General features: G+C 40.0%; 1 protein-coding gene across 1 annotated transcript; it reads left to right on the top strand.

Annotated features, from left to right (window-relative positions):
- The first annotated feature begins 1,668 nt into the window (after positions 1-1,668).
- On the top strand, positions 1,669-2,679 carry LOC149243871 (uncharacterized). Its single transcript, XM_089371332.1, has one exon. The coding sequence runs from the start codon at positions 1,669-1,671 to the stop codon at positions 2,677-2,679; it is 1,011 nt and encodes a 336-aa protein (XP_089227458.1).
- The last annotated feature ends 19,638 nt before the right edge of the window (positions 2,680-22,317 follow it).

Raw genomic sequence — 22,317 nt, 5'->3', positions numbered from 1 at the left:
TGCTTTACTCCTTTCATCCTACCTGCCGGAGGATTATGCCCTCGAATTCCCTTCGCCGTCCCACGGTATAGCTCTCTCCGAACCGCCGCTGGCTAGGGCAGAAGTAATACCTCCCTCTGCATCAGTTCATCCCCTCCCTGTCGCGGATTTTGGGGAGATCAGGGCTGAAGACCCCCCCCTTCATGCACCAGTAGCGGACCATCCCGCTACAGATACGTCGATTCAGCAGGGGGAAATTAGGGTTCCGACAACACCTCAATTGGGTTCCACAGAGCATAGGACTTCGGGAAGTTTTAGCACGCCTGCCATAATTCCACAGGCTGTAAATCCCTCTCCTAGGGTTGAGTCATCAAACCCGTTGGACGACCACCCCACTGGGCCTCGATCTAAAAAGACGAAGTGCATAAGAGAAACGACGAAAGACATATCTGTTTCCTTTGGTGACCCAACCAATTTTGCAGAAACCATGGCTCTGGCCCGAACAACTCTGGTAGGACACGTCCGAGGTCGTATCTTCACGACGGAAAGGCTCAAATCATGGGTGAAAGAAATATGGGGTGAAATGTTCTCGGAGTTGCCAGCTGTTCAGAAGCTCCCTCGTGGTTGGTTCTCACTTCACTTCACCAAGGAGGAACACACGAATACAGTATTAGCCCAGTACTGGCATATAGAATTGGCTCCTGTTCTCCTGAAACGATGGAGCCCTCTCTTCGACCCGGAACGCGAACAGCTTGGAGCGGGACCTCTCTGGGTTCGACTGCCGGGATTACCTCTTCAATATTGGACTGAGGAGGCTTTCATCAAGATCGGGAATGCACTGGGAACATACTTAGACCATGATCGATCATATGTGGAGAAAAATGAGATGATCATTGCTAGAATACTGGTCTATCTGGACACTAGAGAAGGGCTAGAGGGTAAAATGACCCTGAGATGGGGGAATTTCAGCAGATCACAGATCTTGGATTATGAAGGAGTTCCCTTCAGATGTAACCGGTGCCACCAAATCGGCCATGTATACAAGGATTGTCTGCTAGTGACTAGTCTGGATGGACCGTCAATTCAGGTTCAATCGAACTTCGGCAGGGCTCCCTCCACTATTCCTCGATCGCCACGGATTAGTGCTCCTATTTCTTCTCCTCTGGCACCCAAGATCAGCGAGGCTCAGCGTGGACCCCTTGCGGAAGCACTCCAGCAGCCGAATGTCCCGCCTACACCCCCTATGACCAGGGCTCGGGCAGCAGCGGCAGCAGCAAAAGTTTCGGGTACCCCTTCTTTCCCTATCTCAAAATCTACTGATATCTCTTTTATGCATGATAATGCATTTGTTTGCACCATGGTTCAGTGTAACATTCCCTCTCCTCCTCCGTCGTCTTCCACTGCTCCGCCTTCGCTTCCCTTCTCATCCCCGCCTCCTTCGCCCCCATCATCCCGGTCGACTTCATCTCATCCCTACTCCCTCAGACCTCGGGCCTCCCGGCCGGGGACCTCTGAACATGTTGCCGGGTTAGGAATTGTCCCCCTTGAACCTGGAGTCCCTCTGACCAGAGGTCGTAAATCAAATCTTAATAAAGCCATCAGACTTGCGGGCGCTGAAGTTGCGGCTGGGCGCCAAGCCACCATCGTAGGGGTCCTTAGAGCTTCAATCCCCCCTCAGCATGGTCCCCCATGAAATACATCTCTTTCAACTGCAGGGGACTGGCCAGCGCCCCTAAAAAGCTAGCCCTCAAACGACTTTTTGAGGTCGAATCACCGGATATCATACTGTTACAAGAAACTCTTGGATCGGCAGATGCATGTACCCTTGCACTAGCCTCTATAGGGGCTAAATGGAATTTCATTGCCTTGGATGCCATGGGCAGATCAGGGGGGATTGCACTCGGTTACAACCCCACATCTATCAAGCTGGAATCCTCCTGGGGGGGACATGGCTTCCTTGGAGCAGACATCTACTCAATTGAACTCGGTCTCCCCATTCGAATCCTCAATATCTATGGACCTTGTCATCAAAGGGAGCATTTCTGGAGAAACATCCTTAGCAGCAATCTTCTATCAGGCGACAACATCATTATCGGGGGAGACCTAAATTTCTCCTTGGGGTTCAGGGAGTCTTGGGGTGAGGCGGCCCAAATTGACCCCATCACTAATTTCATGAGCCAGTTAATGGAGCAACACGACCTCATTGACATCCCTATGCAGAAGCTTCAGCCAACGTGGAGAAACAGAAGAATTGGTGAGGCTGCATTAGCCAGAAGGTTAGATAGATTCCTCATCAAGAGCCCCTTGATTCACCGACTGCACTCCTACAAACAGTGGGTTAGCAATGGCGGCATCTCCGATCACTCCCCTATAGCTTTGGAAATTCGGGGTCCGGAACAGAAACCAAAAGCCCCCTACAAATTCAATCATATGTGGCTTCAAGATCAAAGTTTCACAAACCTGATCACAACTTTCTGGAAAGCACACCCCATTGAAAGAGAAAACTCGATGGCAAGGGGATTTGTTAAAAATCTAATTGAGCTGAAACACATCGTGATCAACTGGGAAAAAGAGAAAAAAAAGCAAGAAGATGAACAATTAAGCAAGGTGGAGGAAGACCTGAAGGGTCTTCTGGATGAGAGAAACCTAGGGTTCTTATCTCAAGATGACAAGACGCGACTGGCGGACCTGGAAAATTAGAAGAAGGTTATTCTCAAGGGACGAGAGGAAGCTACCAGAATTCGTAGTAGAGCTACATGGCTGAAAGCAGGAGATGAAAACTCCAGATTTTTCCATAATTTCGCCAAAGGAAGGAAAGTGGCAAACACCATCTGGAACCTCCCGCTCCCCGAGGGTGGCTGGGCAGACACTTTCAACAAGTTATCAAATTTGGGAACCTCACATTTCAGAAATCTATATAAGAGCCCAGGTGGTACAAATCTGGCTGAGATCATCAATGTGGCCACACATCTCCCCAGATTTGTAGAGGCAGATGATACCGAGGATCTGGAAGCACCGGTTACTATGGCAGAATTGGAAAGCACTATAAAATGGTTCAAGAAGGAAAAGAGCCCTGGTCCGGATGGCTGGACCATTGAGTTCTACTCTGCCTTCTTTGAACTTCTGGGAGGTGACATTCTTAAAGTAGTGGAGGAGAGCAGGATCTCGGGGAGCATCTATCATGCAATTAATTCAACTTTCATTGCCCTCATCCCAAAGGTTGACAAACCTTCCTCATTTGATGATTTCCGCCCCATCTCCCTTTGTAATGTGCTGTATAAGATCATATCTAAGATCATTGCCAATCGGATCAAGCCCATCCTATCCAGACATATATCACCACAACAATTTGCTTTTCTGGAAAACAGACAGATCCATGAAGCCATAAGCTCTGCTCAAGAAGCAATCCACTCCATTTGGACAAAGCATCTCAAATGCATCCTGCTGAAAATCGACCTTTCAAAGGCCTTTGACCGAGTAAGCTGGCTATACTTAAAAATGATCCTCATCCACATCGGTTTTCCTCTCTCTCTTATCAATTGGATTATGGCTTGCATATCTTCCCCCACTTTCAGTATCCTGATAAATGGATCTGCCTCGCACTTCTTTCATTCTGAAAGAGGGTTGGGCCAGGGCTGTCCCCTTTCACCCTTGCTTTTTCTCTTGGTCATAGAAGCTCTCAGCTGCCTCCTCATCTCGGCATCCAGGGAAGGATCCATCAGAGGCCTCAAGATATCAGACATCTGTTTCCTCACTCATCTTTTGTTTGTAGATGATGTCTTAATTCTTTTGGATGGAAGTGTTCAGGACTCGACCACTTTCTCCCGCATTCTGGATCTATTCACTAAAGCTACTGGCATGGAAGTGAACAGAGCAAAATCTTCTATCTCTCTGGTCGGCACCTCTGTTAATGAAGCTCATATTGCCAGGACGGTCTTCCCCTATAATACTCAGCAAATAGACAGAGGGCTAAAATACCTGGGATTCTGGATCAAACCCAAAAGCTAGAAGATTGCCGACTGGGTCTGGCTGGTGACGAAGATCGAAAAAAGGATAACCTGCTGGAGTCACAGATACCTCTCTAGGGCAGGGAGGCTAATTTTAATGAAAGCGGTACTCGAAGCTACCCCAGTATTTTGGATGGCCCTGGCATGGATTCCAAGGAACATTTTGGCCAAGCTTCAACAATTGTGTAACCGATACTTGTGGGCTGGAAACCAAGACAAACGAACATTTGCTTGGATAGGGTGGAATAAGATTGCTCTCCCAAAGAAGTGGGGAGGATGGGGACTGAAGGAGCTCCCATTATTTGCAAAAGCTCTGGCCGGCAAAATGGGTTGGGCTCTAATGACTACCCACAGCCTTTGGACTAGCATAGTATTCCATAAATATATCTGGCCCCTCAGCATTAGTGATTGGGTAAGGCTGCCTACCTGGAATAAACTTGGAATATCATCGATTTGGAAGGCCCTTCTGCACTCCTTACATCTCATCAGGGACAACATTGTTTGGCGCATCAGAGATGGTAACAGTGCAAGAATTGGTCTTGACCCCTGGTCTGGAAGTGGTGGCAGACACACACTCCCTCATGATCTTATTGCTTTCCTCTCAGCTCGTAATATAAAGGTCATTTCACAGATTGCAGACCCAGCGCAGTCAGACATCTTTCATCAAGCATGGAAATCTGTAGATTTATTGAATATCCCGAGGAGATGGCACGCTGTATGGGAAGAGTACAGAGAAGCATTATTGGAAGCTCACATTAGAATAACAGATGGCCCGGACGAACTCATCTGGCATCTCGCTAACCACGGCGTCTACACTCCCAAGGAAGGCTATCTACATCTCATTGATCACAGAAAGCCTGAGGCTCTTGAATCATGGTGGCAGTATATATGGAAATTGGCTGCTTCCCCTCGATCGAAGCTTTTCTATTGGTGTATCCTCAGGAATAAAGTTCCCACCTGCGACCAGCTCATGAAAAGAGCCATTCACGGGCCATCCAGATGTGTCTTATGTAAGGAAGATTCAGAATCTATAGAGCATATATTTCTGAGCTTGTTACACTAAAAAATGTCACCATGGCTATTTACAGTTGGTATGGCTCTATCAACAGTCATAATACCCTCTTGAGCAAGTCTTATGCCTCTGCTATTCATGTCAAACTCCAAGAAAGAGAGAAAGTCTTTATAAATATGTTTATCTCTGGGTACGCAGGTTCTCTCAAACCTTGCCTGCGGGTACGCACCTATTGTTCATAAGGTCTGCGTCCAAGGACGCTCTGTATCTAAAGGGGCAGGTGCGTCCCTCTTGAAAGGTTAAAATGCGCAAGTTTTATCTTCAAAAACTTACTTGTGGTCATTTCTAGAGCATTCTAGAAGGTTGTTTGATGTGTATTGAGCGCCTCCAGATGGTTCATGCACTCCTATCAAAGAGGAACTTATCCCATCAATAAGGGAGTGATCCCATCCAAAGAGGGGACTATCCCATTGATGGTGGACCTGATTAACTTCCTCTTGAGCACTATAAATACAGGCATTGGGCCAGAAGGAAGGAGGTTGAAAGCTATACATTTCTAAGGGTAAATGCTGCAGGAATTAGGAGTCCCATTTAGAAGCTTGTGAGGAGAGATTGCCATCTTTGCTTGTTCTATTTGGAAGTGGGTGAGCTTTGTCAAAGTAGAGGAAGACTCTTGTGGACCCTGGAAGGAGCTTGCACAACACCAAGGCTCAGGTTGTAATGGTTCCTTTTGATTACCTTTAATGCAAATTGGTCCATTCTTCTCAATAACTTGTTGTTTATGGGTTATTTCATGTACTCCTTGGTCTATATGTTGAATATGCTTTGTTTTATGCTATAATCAGGTGCTATTTAATTGTTTGACTGTTGGTGATTGCAGGCTTTGGAGAAAAGGAGGAGCTCATCCAGATCAACAAAGCTTGGACTTCTACAACAGCGTTTGGACAAAGGTAAGAACAAAACACTTGATTTCTCATATCATAATGCATGTTTAGAGAAGGATAGCTCCAGTTTGTTTTGATTGTCATTAGAATGTCTTAGACTTCTAGGAAGGTCGGTTGTGTCCGCACTCTTGACTGATTCCGTGTGACAAATTGGCGACTCCATTGGGGAATCCATTGATGAGAAATGTCTTTTCCTTTGTGTGAACTTTGCTTTGAGAAAATTGGTTTATTTTTCTGGTTTTGGCTCTGTGACTTTGTCTCTGGGTGGGTTAGCTTAGGATTAGTTTCATTTTAGTTTTTCTTGAATTTTCCAGTAGGACGCACCCTCTGAGTATTGCACAGTGCGTCCCTGGACGCACTGTCGCTGTGTGCACAGTGCGGGCCCGCACCTGTCTTAACGGGTTGCCTGCGTCCCCTGCTAAAATTTAAGAAAATTCCATTTTTTGCATTTTTGCTCTTAGATTTTGCTTTTTCTTAGTTTTTACTGCCCAGATCCACTAGTTACCTGCCATAAATCTTCACCTGAACTTGTTTCATTGGCATTCCTACTCTAAGCTTTCATCAATTGGGTGTTTTGAGTCTCTTTCTTGAGAAATTCTTGATTTGTTTTCCTTTGGTCATTACTTGGAGGTTTCTCTCAGTCTTTTCACAATTTTGCATCTTTTTGCTTCTGTTTTTGCAAAAAAAATTCCCCCTCATTCGCCGGGGGGGGGGGGGGGGCTAAATTGTGTATGAGTATTAATCGCCTTTGAGTGTTTTTACTTTTGATCTTTGGAACTCTCACCCAATTTTCTCGACTTGCACTTGATTGGTTCTTATATTACATTAGAATCATCTTGTGTTTGAGAATTCTCTTGCATAGATCACATTTGCGTAATTAGAATTCTCCTTTTCGGAATATGAATGAAAAATGTGCATAGATTACATTTGCATACTTTTCAAGTGAATTGTGCATAGATGACAATTGCATAGTTTACATTCTGAAAAATCAATTGTAGATTTAGATCAGCTTTCTTTGATTTGAATTTACACAAAAATAAAAATAAAAAAAGGGTTTGGAATTGATTTGCATTAGTTTGTCTTGATGAAATTAGTGCATTAGAGAATTTGTTATATTTTCTCTTAGTGATCAATTTTTTCATTGTTGGAAGTGAATGGAAACTCTCTCCTTACTTTAGTTAGGATTCATCGAATTGAAAAGATTACATTATCATATTCGATTGCATTCGGTTGAGTCGGGTCATCACACCATTGGTTTCGTATCCATTTACCCATTTGAGTAATAACAGCCTCAATAACACAGCGCTTAATTAAAATTCATCTAGTAATTTTTACATTTCTAGGGCTCTGAAACACCAACATAGCTTAGGCTAGTGTCTTGGAGTAGGTGAGTACTTAACTCTCCAAGACAGTAAAACCAAACAAGTAGCTGATCTTGTGATAGAATCAAATCCAATTGTTACATTTACACTCTGGGAAAGCTCCTCTTAAAGGAGAAGCACGAGCTCGTGTCCGAACCAGTGAGGGGATCCATCCTCCCTCGTTGGGAACGACGCCAGACAGTATGTATTACAAACGGTAAACCTCAGATTAACCATTGTCGAGGAGCCAGGGGTCACTTATCGGTAAACCTTGGATTACTGTCAAGGAACCGGTAAGGGGATTGAGCTTGCTACTCTGCCCTTGCGTGCTGTCGGAGTTTAGACTGTTCCCCCAGGTGTACTTGTTGCCGTTGGTAACCTTAGTGACCATAATCTTTAGGATTCTACCCAAGGTGACGGTGGAGGGAAGATCCCACTGTACCTGGAGCAGATGTCGGTTATACTCACTTGGATTTTCCGGGGGGTTCACTTCACTTCGAGACGGTTAAAGTGGAGGAACTTGTGCCGGTCTATTCATTAAGTAGGTTGCCGGGGTAACTGTTCCACCCTCCATTTCTGTACTGAATTCTGCGAGGTTGGGCTTCATCACCAACTAGTGTTTTCGGTCCGGAGAGCTTACTGTTTGTGTGTGGTTTGACTCCTAGATTTGATAGCGCGTGTTAATTTGTTTTTTTTTACTTTTAGAGACCATAGGTGTGAATTGTGAATTTTAATTGTTAGGTGTGAATTGTGACTTGTTAATTTTAGTTTTAAATTGTTAATAAAATTCACTGAAGTTGAATATAATGGCAAATGTTCCGGAATTTATCAACCTAGGAACCCCTCCTAATGAGAATCCTAGTACTTTTCCTTACTTTGGAAATGTAGGTCCTCCTTATATGGCTACTTTGTCATTACCTGGATTTACAATAGGATTACCGATATGGTTATTTTCAACTTCGTTGGCCCAAAATACTCCAATTGTTCCACCTCAACCGGATGCTTCACCTCAACAGAGTTCACCATCTCAACATCACCAACCTTCTGTTGACCCTTTACCTTCTTCACCTAATTTTTCTTCCTCCATTTCTTCCTCTTCGCCTGGTAAAAGCCTCGATGTTAGTAACCAGGAGGCTAAGAAGAAGAAGAAAGGGAAGAAGAAGAAGAAGAAGAAGAAGAAGCAAGATAAGAAAGAAGTCAACCAACCAACCATGGCTGTAAGTGTTAGTTGTGTTGAGGAAAATTCCGACATACATCGTAAACCCAAATACCCTTGCAGGCTTTGTAAGGGTGACCACTTCCTTGTCAATTGTCCTGGTATTCCAAAAGTCTTGGAAGTATGGTCAGAAAAATCTCATCAACCTTCCATTGATCCATCAACCAGTGATAGTCAGGTTCCTGGGAAAAAGGGTAAAGTTAGGTTTCCTTGTAAGTTATGCAAAGGGAGTCATCAAACTCACATTTTCCCTCACATGGATGAAGCCTCAACATTGTTGGAAAACCTCACTCTTCCACAGCAAGACTTTCCAACAGGTTACCGTAAACTTTCTCCCAACCTGCCGTCAACTGACGGAGTGATTGATTTAAATTCAAGTATACTCAATCACACTCTCCCATTGGAGAGTGAAACTCATGTCACTCAGGTTGATGATCTGTTAGTTGATCAAGTGGTCGATTCAATTTCACATTCAGTCGATCCCACTTTCCCTTTAGAGAGTGAACTTCATACCGCTCAGGTTCTTCTTGTTACATCAGATTCTTCTATGCCGGGGAGCATTTCACCTATTTCTACAGAACCCCCTCCAATCACTGAGGTCTTTTCCTTTGATTCGACTAGACTGACAGAACCTCGTCTTCCTTCCTCCATCCCTTTCCAAATCATTGTCAAGACTAGTGGTAGGGACATACATCGTACTCAGGTAGATGAAGGTGCTTCTGTTAGTATTTTATCCTCAACTGTTTGGAAAGCTTTGGGTTCCCCTCAGCTTGCGCCTATTACGCAGAATCTGAAAGCTTTTAACAGAACCATCAGTGAACCTTTAGGGATCCTTCCTAAGTTTTCTATTACCTTGGAAGGTAAAACTGTCTGTATTGATCTTATGGTAGTTCGAGGTCCCTTGGATTTCAATTTACTCCTTGGGCGAGACTATGTTTATGCAATGAAAGCTGTCGTATCGACACTCTTTCGCGTGATGTCTTTCCCTCACAATGGCAGTATTGTGACTGTAGACCAGCTTTCGTTCCCTAGTATTGTTTCAACTACCAATAATATGACACCCCTAAATGTTCCTGATTCTAAAGTGGTATCTACCCTGCCACGGGTTAATTATGTGGCAACTGGTCCCATGCTTTCAGTTACCGATGTAAGTGAGGCTCTCACTGTTGATTCAGATCCGGTAATTGACATGGAAAACTCTATGGGATTACTTGAACACGATGTTCTTATCCCTTTTGAGTCCCTTGACATGTGTTCCTTCCAAACAAGTATTCTTCCTTCTGATGAAGACCTATTGGAAGCCATGATCAAGGTGTGTCCATTGACATGTCTTTCTTCAAATTGGAAGCCATGATTAGTGTGTGTGAGGAAAGTTCCTTTTTACTGTGTCAACCTCGTTAAAAAATGAATCAGTGTGTGCGAGGATAGTTTCTTTTCCTGTATCAACCTCGTAAAAAAATGAAACAGGCTAGCATGAGGATAGTTCCTTTTACTGTGTCAACCTCGTTAAAAAATGAATCAGTGGTTATGAGGATAGTTCCTTTTACTGTGTCAACCTCGTTAAAAAATGAATCAGTGGTTATGAGGATAGTTCCTTTTACTGTGTCAACCTCGTTAAAAAATGAATCAGTGGTTGCGAGGATAGTTTGTTCCTCTCTCAACCTCGTTAAAAAATGAAATTGGATGTCATGAGCATAGTTCTTTTACTGAGTCAACCTCATTAAAAAATGAATCAGCTAGATTTTAAGATATATAGGTAGATTGTAGAGAGTAGTCATGAGCATAGTTCCGTGTCTTGTGTCAAGCTCGTTAAAAAATGAAACAAGGATTTTAGAGCATAGTTCTTTGTCTTGTGTCAAGCTCGTTAAAAAATGAATCAAGGTTTTTTAGAGTAGAGTTTTTTGTTAGGTAGATTGTAGAGAGTAGTTCCGAGCATAGTTCCTTATCTTGTGTCAAGCTCATTTAAAAAATGAAACAAGGGTTTTGAGGATAGTTCTTTTCCTGTGTCAACCTCACTAAAAAATGAAACATCTCCCAGAAGTCTTTCCAAGATCTTGAAAGTAAAGCTTCATTCCATCCACCTCATTGAATGTAATAAAGCTTGGGGGGCATGTACCTTGATTTGCGTCATTATGCTAGGGGCATGCGAACTTATAACAAGCATAGTTTTTCGTTTCAAGCTTGCGTAAACATGAAACCGAATCCGAGCATAGTTCTTTTCCTGTGTCAAGCTCGTTAAACAATGAAACAAATCCTCCTCTACTTGAGTCGAGAGATTGACTAGACCTCATAGATGTTAGGTTGTATGTTTAGGTTAGTTATTTCATTTTTTTTCATAAAGTTTTAGGTCGAGTCTTTCAAATGATATCGTAACTCAACCTTCATTTCATCCAAATGAAGCTGGGGGGAATGCGCTCTAGCAGTTACGCTTAGGGGGCATCAAGCACAGTTTTCTCTCTGTTTCAAGCTTGTGAAAAAATGAAACTACTTTGAAGCATAGTTTTTCTCTGTTTCAAGCTTTTGTAAAAATGAAACCTATCTCGAGTCAATTTCAGTTATTTTCAAGACTCGTTAAACTCATGAAAATCCCGAGATTATTTTGCTATTTTTCATTCTCGTAAAACAAATGAAAATGCCGAGTTCTTTCCGTCTTTTCCTGCTCGTAAATTAAATTGAAAGTCGGCCATATGAGTACATTTTTATCCCTTTTTCGAACTCGTTAAAACTTACGAAAAAGTGAAACCTCAGAGTCATCTTTTAAGCCCTTTTCTGACTCCTAAAACATGAAAAGATTGCCGAGCGTTTCTTTTACACTCGTTAAAACGGAATTAAAAGACGGTCCCCTTATAGCTCTTTTCTGACCGTAAAATCAAGAAAAGATTGCCGTGTTTTTGTCGTTTCAAACTCGATACGGAAATAAAACGACGTGTCCTTGATCGCTTTTTACTTTTCAGGTCAGTGACACTAATTATGAAAGTACTCCTTGGTCGCAAGATCAAGCGGTTCCCCCAGGTATTATTTTATACTTTTTCGGGCTTGAGGGACACAAATTTACGAAAAAGTTCAACTTGGAGTTTTCTTAAGTTTTTCAGACTCTCTAAAATTGAAAAACGCCGAGTTTCTCCTATACTGGGCTCGTTAAACATTTCACAGTAAAGGACCTGTTCAATTACAAACAGGAACGAACCACTCCTTCCTAGGGTTCGAATCAAAACTGGGTTGGACTCATCCGAAGGATGAGCTTATAATCAAGCATATGTTATCCTCCTCAAGCTTGTTAAAAATAAAGAGGTACTTGCCAGAAATGGTGGGGGAAAAGAGAGAAGAATGAGCCTATTTGTTACCTTTTGTCTCAGAAGAAACTTTATTACCACTCTTGGACACGACACTTTTCATTCACCTGGGTTGGGAAATCTTTTACCTCACAGTCAATCAAACCACTTTTGAAAGTATTCAACCGGGTTCCGGGGATTAACTTTGAGTTATTTAGCACCAAACCATCTGTCGTGTCGTTATGTGTCCAAGAAGTCTGCAAACAAAACTTTCATCTGCAAAATACTTGTCATCCATTTGACCATCCCTGAGTCAGTCCTTACAGCAACGTTTCTTCAACTTGAACAATGATTTCGTGTTGTGGGCTTGCCCGCAACGAGTGACTTTCTATCGACATCAACACATTATCTAGAGAGATGACTTAGAAATTGTCAGTGCCTTGAAGTCTGCATGCATCAATGGCAGGTTTCTCGCCTTTGACGTCAGTTTACATCATTGACTTTCGATCGAAGGATTCCGTGAAATGTTTGACATCAACTCATTCATTCACATCTCATGGATTGTACTGGGTACTTTGAGAACCATTGACATTACTGGTGGTCTCTCTCACGCTTGTTAACAGTTCACATCATTGACTGGTAATCAAGTGGTTTCTACCATGTTCGACATCGACTCATTTATTCACATGGATAGAATCGTACCAATTCGAGAAGTAGGAATGAAGACCCTGGATCAAATCTTTAACATCCAGGCTGCGAGGAGTTTTGTATTCATTATCTAAGTAGACTAACCATAAACAGATGGCTGCGCCCATACTGTGTCTACAAAAGTCTATGATTATGATGTACTGCAAAATCATTCCTGTATCAGAGTAGTTAGTCTGTTAGTTAAAGTTCTTATCTGAGTATGGGAATGCCTACCTCAGTGATGATATAATCTTATCCATGTATTTTGTGTTGAAAATTGCAGGTTCCAACCAGGTACTCCACGAGATAATCCTCGAAATGATAAAGCGCTTCACCCTTCCTAGATAATACAAAACCCTAATCTATTCCAGGCTTCGCACTTTAGGGGGCAATCTGTTACACTAAAAAATGTCACCATGGCTATTTACAGTTGGTATGGCTCTATCAACAGTCATACTACCCTCTTGAGCAAGTTTTATGCCTCTGCTATTCATGTCAAACTCCAAGAAAGAGAGAAAGTCTTTATAAATATGTTTATCTCTGGGTACGCAGGTTCTCTCAAACCTTGCCTGTGGGTACGCACCTATTGTTCATAAGGTCTGCATCCAAGGACGCTCTGTATCTAAAGGGGCAGGTGTGTCCCTCTGAAAAGGTTAAAATGCGCAAGTTTTATCTTCAAAAACTTACTTGTGGTCATTTCTAGAGCATTCTAGAAGGTTGTTTGATGTGTATTGAGCGCCTCCAGATGGTTCATGCACTCCTATCAAAGAGGAACTTATCCCATCAATAAGGGAGTGATCCCATCCAAAGAGGGGACTATCCCATTGATGGTGGACCTGATTAACTTCCTCTTGAGCACTATAAATACAGGCATTGGGCCAGAAGGAAGGAGGTTGAAAGCTATACATTTCTAAGGGTAAATGCTGCAGGAATTAGGACTCCCATTTAGAAGCTTGTGAGGAGAGATTGCCATCTTTGCTTGTTCTATTTGGAAGTGGGTGAGCTTTGTCAAAGTAGAGGAAGACTCTTGTGGACCCTGGAAGGAGCTTGCACAACACCAAGGCTCAGGTTGTAATGGTTCCTTTTGATTACCTTTAATGCAAATTGGTCCATTCTTCTCAATAACTTGTTGTTTATGGGTTATTTCATGTACTCCTTGGTCTATATGTTGAATATGCTTTGTTTTATGCTATAATCAGGTGCTATTTAATTGTTTGACTGTTGGTGATTGCAGGCTTTGGAGAAAAGGAGGAGCTCATCCAGATCAACAAAGCTTGGACTTCTACAACAGCGTTTGGACAAAGGTAAGAACGAAACACTTGATTTCTCATATCATAATGCATGTTTAGAGAAGGATAGCTCCAGTTTGTTTTGATTGTCATTAGAATGTCTTAGACTTCTAGGAAGGTCGGTTGTGTCCGCACTCTTGATTGATTCCGTGTGACAGAGCTGTCGTGCTACTGTAGAACTGTGGCGGGATATTAAGACACACATCAATTACGTGGGAGCCTGGGAGGGACCGAACATCATAAATGCCTGGAGTGCATGGGAAAAGAAACACAGGGGGACGAACTGATAAATCTACCAATCATTGTAAACTGGGCTTTATGGAAATCTCGGAACAAAGCCATTTTCGATGAGAAGCCAATCCATTGGACTCTGCTAGAAACCGGTATTGTTGCTGCTCTTCAGGAATTGCCAGACCCTCCCCCTCCTTCCATTAGACAACCTGCCCCGCATCCTCCCTTAGACACTAGCATGCCGTGGGCATATTTTGACGGAGCCGCAAATCAGCAGAGCTGTGGTGGTGGTTTCATCCTTCATACATCTGAAAATCACCTGTACAAAATCAAGGCTGGCCTGGGGGTTGGCACCAATAATTTCGCCGAGCTAATTACTCTTCGCCACCTTCTTCACTTTGCATTGAGGCATCACTGCATTAGCATAAATATTTTTGGAGACTCACAGATTATTGTAAATTGGATTAATGGCACTGCTACTTGTCACACACACTCTCTCAGCACTATATTACAAGAAGCACTCCATTTCAAAGCAGCATTTAATCATATTACCATCTCTCATATATACAGGGAGCATAATGAGGGTGCCGACAAACTTTCCAAGGAGGCATCGTTGATGGACCGAGGTCTATGGGAGATTACAGAGATCACTGATCAGCATGAGCAAAAGTTTTATCACAGACCTTATATAGATCCAGGATACCCAACCCTGGATCAGCATATAGTACACTAGTCATACTTTTGATAGCTCTCTATAGAGATATACTGTAAATTTTTTGTTTTTAATTTAAATGAACAGCTAAATGCAGCGAACAGATAGCATACCCTGCGTGGTAGTGCGACAAACTGTTATTTTTGACGATGCATCTGAATATATTCAGACTCTATATGTAATTATTTTTGACTCTATTAATGAAATATACAGTGATTTTTCCAGAGGAAAAAAAAATATTTTGTGTAACACAATGCAAAAGTGTTGAAATACAATCAATGAACACAAGTAGGGTCTAAAAGAGTGTCCTAGGAGGTGGATAAGCTACTAGGAAGGGTGATAGTTCCCTAGCGGAGTCACCAATTTGTTTTGGAGAATTTAGCATCTACGGATAAATACTAATTCCCTAGATAAGTAGCTATATCTAGAACAACAGTTTAAAGTGTTTTATACTTTTCCTATAAGCAATAGATAAGATGAGAAGATAGAATACCTACTTTTAGTTTTGATTTCCTTTCGTCTCCTTTGTATCATTTCCGTTGCTCCTTCCCGTACTTAATCCACTAGAGAAGTACCCTGTAAACATAACAAAAGACAAAGAATCGATTAAATCATATGATCTATTGAATATAAGTGAAAGAAATTAGATACAATTCACACACATAAGCATTATGAAACAATACAAACATGTGGAAAAAGGTTCAAACACTTTATTAGATAGAAGAAGAAACTACAACCATTGGTGTCTGATTCAAAGCCATTCCTCCAGCTGGATCCCATCCACATCACATCAAAGATAAATCTCATAGCAGCATTATCTCTTTACAATTCAACATAATCCAACCCTTGATCACTTACATGAGTGGTTAATTTATAGTAAGATGAAGGAGGTTTTGTCATTAATGGTGGCATTGAATGGCCTTCCATACTTAAAATTAGTTCCATGGAGGAAGGGATGAGAGGATAGGATGCACCTTAACTCATTCTTCATCCATTTTCGTGCCGATGGGATTTGATAAGTGAGGGAACCGTTTAGATGACTCCAAAAGATAATAATATTCCCCAAACCCTATGTGAATTTCACTCATTCTCGCCCAACACAAGTGGAAGGAAGCCTAAGTGCTCTGCAGAACACCCCGGCAATGGACTTAATTGCTTTGGAGCGCACCCTCATAAGGGCTTACCTGCGCTAGTTCCTCTAGAGGCTATTTCTGGATGTCTTCAAGTCATGAAACTATCTGGGAAGGAGGCATTCAAAGGGGTGACTTGTTTAGAGCATGAAGCAACTTAATTTAGGGTTTGATGAGCCCTAAAACACTAATCTGGATGTTGGGATTTGATGTGCCCAAATGGATCTGTAACACATTTCCAGTTTTATTTTCTTCTAGGGATACAAACTTGCTTTTATCTCATGTTAGATTTCTAGAGTAGCCATTGTCCATGTACCATTTACTATTTTCGTCTTGAGAATATAGAACTAGGCCACACTTATTAGCTTTCTTATCTTCCTTATTCTTTCTCCACTGCATATATTCATCTATTTTGAAATTTTTTTGAGATGATAATCTATTGTTTTTAAGTTGACATTCATATGACTTGTGGCCAAAGCTATGACAATAGAAACCAGTGATATCAAAGAGAGGAGCAAATGGATTTTTGTCTAGATTCATGTTTGTTTTGATGTTTGTCAATCTGTTTTTAGCCTCACTTCTCTTAGGATTCATCAGATCAATTCTTCTAACATAAGCCCTACAATTTATGGATTTATGTCCAAAAAATTTACAACAGTAACAATACCCATAGAAAAAGCTTTTGTACCTGGTAATAGATGACATTTGTGGTTATAACCATTTTGACAATTGATGATCTTCTCTCTTGAAGAGGTATGGTCTCTAATAGTTTGTTGTTTGATTTTCCACTCCTTTTGTCTCTTTCACTTTGTTGGTAGTGCTTCTTTGCTGCTAATCATTTGATGTTGATGTGCTACTCAAATTTTTGTTCTCAGATTAATGTGAACTGTCATTGTCTCCCTTGATAGCTTTTACAAAAGTAATTGTATTTTTTTCCTCTGTTTTAGTTTCATTGGATTCTCCTTCATGGCCTAACCTAGACTTCATGAGTGGATACATCTCAGAATTTAATATCACATCCAATTTTTCAAATCCTTTTATATGTTGAATATTCATGTTCAAATCAGTTTATTCCTTTACGATATTTTTCTTCAAGGTTACTACCTCTTCTTCCAATCTTTCACACTCTTGACTTTTCTCCTTTATTTGTTGCAATAGAATGTCTTCCACCTTCTCTACTTTTTCAAATTCAACCTTCAACTTGATAATTTATTCTGAATTTGATTCTTCTTTTACATATTCCAACAAAATCTCTTTTTGGTTCTTATTCTTTCTTTTAAGTATGTATAATCCATGGCACTAATCAACTCCCCCTCAAGATCTACCTCGCCTTCCTCTTCTTATTCATAATACTTGCAATCATTTTCAAGTTCTTCCAAGGCCATCAACATGAATTCACTAGTTCCATCTTCTCTAGAGGATTCATTATAATTTTTAGATACATTGATATCTTCTTGAGCATATAAAATTTTCCTTTTAAACTTTTTCTCCCTTTGCATTTTATTAGACTTGTTCTATTCTTTCCCTCTAGTCTAATTTTCTTCTTTCATATAAGGACATTTGAAGGCATAATGCCATACTCTTCCACAATTGAAACAATTAAATGGAAATTCTCCTTTGTACTTACCTATGCCTTTCTTCAATCTTCTGACAAATTTTTCCCCATATTCATCAGAACGTGAGAATGAACATTATTTGTCTTCTATAGACTTGTCTACCTTAAAAGTTGCATCTTTGGTAGCCAAATTTCCTTTTGAAATTCTCATCTCATATGTTGTCAAAAGACCAAGTAGTTGATCCATGTTCAAGGTCTCAAAGTTTGTTGTCTCTTCTATAGTTGAAACTTTAGGATTAAACTTTCAAGGTAATAACCTTAGTAATTTTTAAACTATTACACTCTCCTTGATTATTTCTCTTAGACCCATCATGGCATTAACAAATTCATATACTCTTAGAAAGAACTTAGCAATATCTTCATCTTCATTCTATATACTTGTAATATGGCCATTAATTTTTATTTCCTTCATGAATATTTCCCTGTTTATCCCATATTTCTTTAGTTGTCTTACAATGCATTATTTTAATAAATTCTGACTCACTTAATCCACAAATAAGAGCATTCAAAGCTTTTGCTTTAGCTGTAAATTCCCAATTTTCATCTGTGTCACTACTCATTGTCTTTGGTTCTTCATATCCCATCAACAAAACATCCCATAATTTTGCTCCAAGGGACATTCAATATATTTTCATACTCACTTTCCATAATGCATAATTTGTGCCAGTGAATAGAGGTGATTTATTTATTCAGCATCCTTCCTAACTAGTCATTCTCATGATGTAGTACCTCCTTCCAATTATTATATTGACATTGAAGGAACCTTCTTCGATATTGATTCATGTGTGTTTATAAATTACTTTGGGGGTGGGGGGGAGGTGAATCAATAATATTAATTTCTATTTTTTGCTCAACTTAATTTTCTTCTTATGAAACTAATGACATGTATATGTTCAATTCTTAATGGTTTCCTTTTACAGTTACGAGAGAAAGAGACATTTGTAGATATAATTATTCATAATTGAAGATGATTCACACAACATTCAACAAAAACCACATGAAGACACCATATATAAGTGGAAACACATAAGGGAAAAAACCACAAAAGTTTGGCTAAAAGTGATGTGAAGGCAAGCTCCTACTTCCCAATTACATCAAATTTTGTAGGCCCCAACCTACAAGAGGATGCTATGTCAAAGAAGCTCCAACTCCCACAAATTTTTCTGTAGGCTACAACCCACGGGAACCTCCTACCTCAACACACTACAACCTATTCTTTATCAAGCTACATCTTGAAAGGAGACTGGAATCTCCCAATCACAAAACAGAGTCAACTTTTCTGGTTACCTGATATCAATTTTTTCTTTCAAGTTTGTTGCTCATTTTCTACGTTCTCTTCTTCAATTATGTTCCTCTTCTGTTAATTTTATATTCTTTTCCTCCCCATAATGTTGCTCATGAGCCCTCTCATACAAGTTGCTTAACACCAAAATTTATTTCTAATTCAACAATGTATCTTTTATAAGCATAAATTATTGATTGTTTGTATTCTATGAAGAAATATGAAATGACGAGTTGTCTCTTAGTCTTATATGGTTGCTCACAATCTGCCTCTTCATTTTCAAATATGAGAGTCAGAATTTTGTACTATATAATAGCGCTGAAATAATATAGCTGAATAGTAATGATTGTAATAGGAAAATATTGAAAACTTTTTGAATTTGTATTAGCTACATTGTTGAAATTTGTACCATACATATTTCTTATTTAATGGAAGCATACATTTTCCAACTTATGTTTAAATATATCATGTGCCCATTTTCATTTTAATTGTAGGTCATACATCAATATAACCAATCAACATATGTAATACTAATCAATCTTTGCACTTCACATTACTTATTAGCCTTTGCATTCCAAGAAATATTGCAACAATGGCAGTGTAGCAATCAACATAAACATGATTATTTGACATCAATGCCAACATTGCAAATAAGGGACACCAAGTATCAAAAGCTAGCACTTTGACAAACCTTATGAGTGTAATCCGAGAGTTTCATAGGTGGAGAACCTAGCCTTCTGAGGACACCTAGAGTGATAATGTTTGATTTATGTACAAACTAGACATATTAAATAAGGCTTACCATAATTTTGTTCCTGGTGTAATTCTACACATGTTTTGTTGAGGGATTGTACACAATTGGGGCATATTACTTATGAGTCGGTCCTAGTGTAGCCATGTACCTACTTTGTTGACATATGTGGTTCTGTTCCTGAGCCCGATTGCTATTATTTCCAAATTCAAACATTTAAATTTTATATGCCCCCTTTAACCACAAAAATAAAAGCTAGTGACAGTATGCCATCTTCATAGGGTCTTTATTCTATTTTTTGGCTAACATAGTTAGACTCCTAGTAGGATGACTTTAAGCAAATGGTTTACAGTCTAGATTATTTGTATCAATTGCTTGCGCAAATGAGTTAGTATGCCATCTTTGTAAGGTTTTTACTCTATTTGTTGACTAACACAGTTTGAATCCTAATAGGATGAGTTTAAGCAAATGGTTTATAGTCTAGATTATTGGTATCAATTTCTTGCACAAATGAGTTGGTTAGTTGTAGAATAACTTTACTATGAAACTTACGGATCATACCAAACTTAGAACTTGCTTGCAGTATGTTGCTCAAAACGTTTATAGGGGTTGAAAATACATTTCGACATTTGTTATTATGAGATTTCCCCATGACCTTACAACCTTTGGATACTTAGTTATGTGAAGAATAAACATTTCGATTCCTACTATCTATCATGCATTTGAGTAGTGTAATCATGCTCCATCCCTGGATAGTAACGAGACAGCCATTGCTGCATTGCTATCACTATCACTAAATCATTGGATTGTTGATAATTGACAATCAAGTTTATGTTTTCACCAAAACCTCTGGTAATACATTGGAAATGGATGTGCATTCTATTATACAACTGGGATATAAAGTTTATGCTGGAACTTGTTGTGCTGTACAACAACCCCCCATTCATAAAATTTTACTTTAAAAATCATAATATGAAATGGGTCCCTTTTAAACATAGATGTGTGAATAAATTGGTATTAACTCATCATTAGAAAAACCCTCATCAAAAGGTCCAACGGAAATGACATATTTTAAAAAAATAAACCTTTTTGAATAGAAATAGAGTCAGTCTTGTAAATAATTATAAAATTCTTTATTATTGCGATAAAGCGATTGCAAGATTGCATATCGCAATAATAAGGAAAACATATATAAAATACCCATTGACTCACTCCGATACGAAAAGCAAATAACTATCAGATATCAGGAAAGGAGAATCACAAGTATAAGAAAAGACCATCCCTTATTTCTCCGATGCGATATCGCTATCGACAATCGGGGGTAGCAACCCAATGCATGTTTAAGACACATTCAAATCCTCCGATGCGATAAGGCGTATCGCCATCGGCGATTGGCGATTTTGCAATGACATAAGTAATATGACCCGAACCCATCCCCGATTGTGATGCATTAAATCAATGCGCATGTTTCGAAACATATTTAAAAGGCTTGCATGCATTGTATCACCTTTTGGTAATCAAAAGATATTTTGGACTATTATTAAAGCCTTCTCGTTCACGTTACCAATCACCAATTGCGATTTACTTCTGATTATCTGCCAAAAAATCTAAGCCACGCTTCAATGGATCATTCATCATATAAACAATATGACATGTATTTAAAAACTCCTTTACTATGATTGACAGGTTAAACGGCCAATCAATGAAGCAGTTATGCCAAGATTTTCCTTAGATTGTATATGTGGCAGTTTCACCATAATCCTTTATTATACACCAATTGACATAATTCTTTCATATTGGGTTATACTAGCTTTTCTTTGTATCATGTTGGTTTCATTCCTTGCGCAGAACTCCGCTGAAATAACAAATTTGAAACAAATGGGAAAGAAGTCCAAGAAATCCGTAGCAGCAGCGGCTCCTACAGCAACAGTGCATCCCACCAATGATCCAGGACCAAGTAAAAAAGGTTTAATCTCAGACTACGTGTCTTGGCCTTGGAAATACAAGTTGGCAAAGTATCTACAATTTAATTGAAGCAGAGGAGCCTGAGGAAGTATTGGAAGAAGCTATTGCAAACTCAAATAATAAATCAGAAGCTTCTCGAAAAGATTTAGCTGACTCATATTTGCACAGGATAGCAGCACGGGAGAAAATTCTTCCATACATTGATGTAGTCAGATGGGTGGTAGAAGAAATTCCAGTTTCAAATAGAACGTTTTGCACAGTTGACGGAAGGATTTTTGGTTCATTTCAGCCTGATGACTTAAGGAAGATGTATCACTTTCCAAAACCTGAAAAGAAATACAACAGAGCCTTTCTGGAAAAATTCGCAGAAGAGAACAAGACTGAATCGGCTCCAATTAAGCAATGGAGACAGAATGCCGCAAAGCACAAACATGAATCATCGGGTAAGTACACTGTGGATTCATTGTCATCTCCTTATTGTTATGTTGGGGCAATGATGTTTAGAATGTGGGGAATGCATGATTCTGCAAAGCTCACCATTGAAATGGTTTCTATAATGGAAGCGACGGTTAATAGTTATGTGATGGATTGGGCAAACATATTGTTCGATAAATTAGCCACTGCAATTCTTGACTTTAGATCAAATGCACGTAAAACCACCAGAACCATTCCCCCTTTTTATTATAGTGCTTATATTATGGATATTCTTTGCTTTAATTCTGAATATCTTGTACTTGGGTGGAGATAGACTGCATAAGACCCTAAGCCAATCCACATTTATCATCAGATGTTATGGAAGGCACACTATAAATACCACTTGTACCAAATCTGTAATGGTTTTATGTTACCTATCTATTATGCCAT

Source organism: Pinus tabuliformis, chromosome 8 (assembly GCF_031772625.1).
Source record: "Pinus tabuliformis cultivar Carrire ecotype Pingquan chromosome 8, CPIR1, whole genome shotgun sequence".
NCBI classification, from domain to species: Eukaryota; Viridiplantae; Streptophyta; class Pinopsida; order Pinales; family Pinaceae; genus Pinus; species Pinus tabuliformis.
This window is presented reverse-complemented; position numbering and strand designations above follow the sequence as displayed.

Coding starts and splice junctions, on each gene's coding strand:
- LOC149243871 (XM_089371332.1), top strand. CDS start 1,669: ATGAAATACATCTCTTTCAACTGCAGGGGACTGGCCAGCGCCCCTAAA.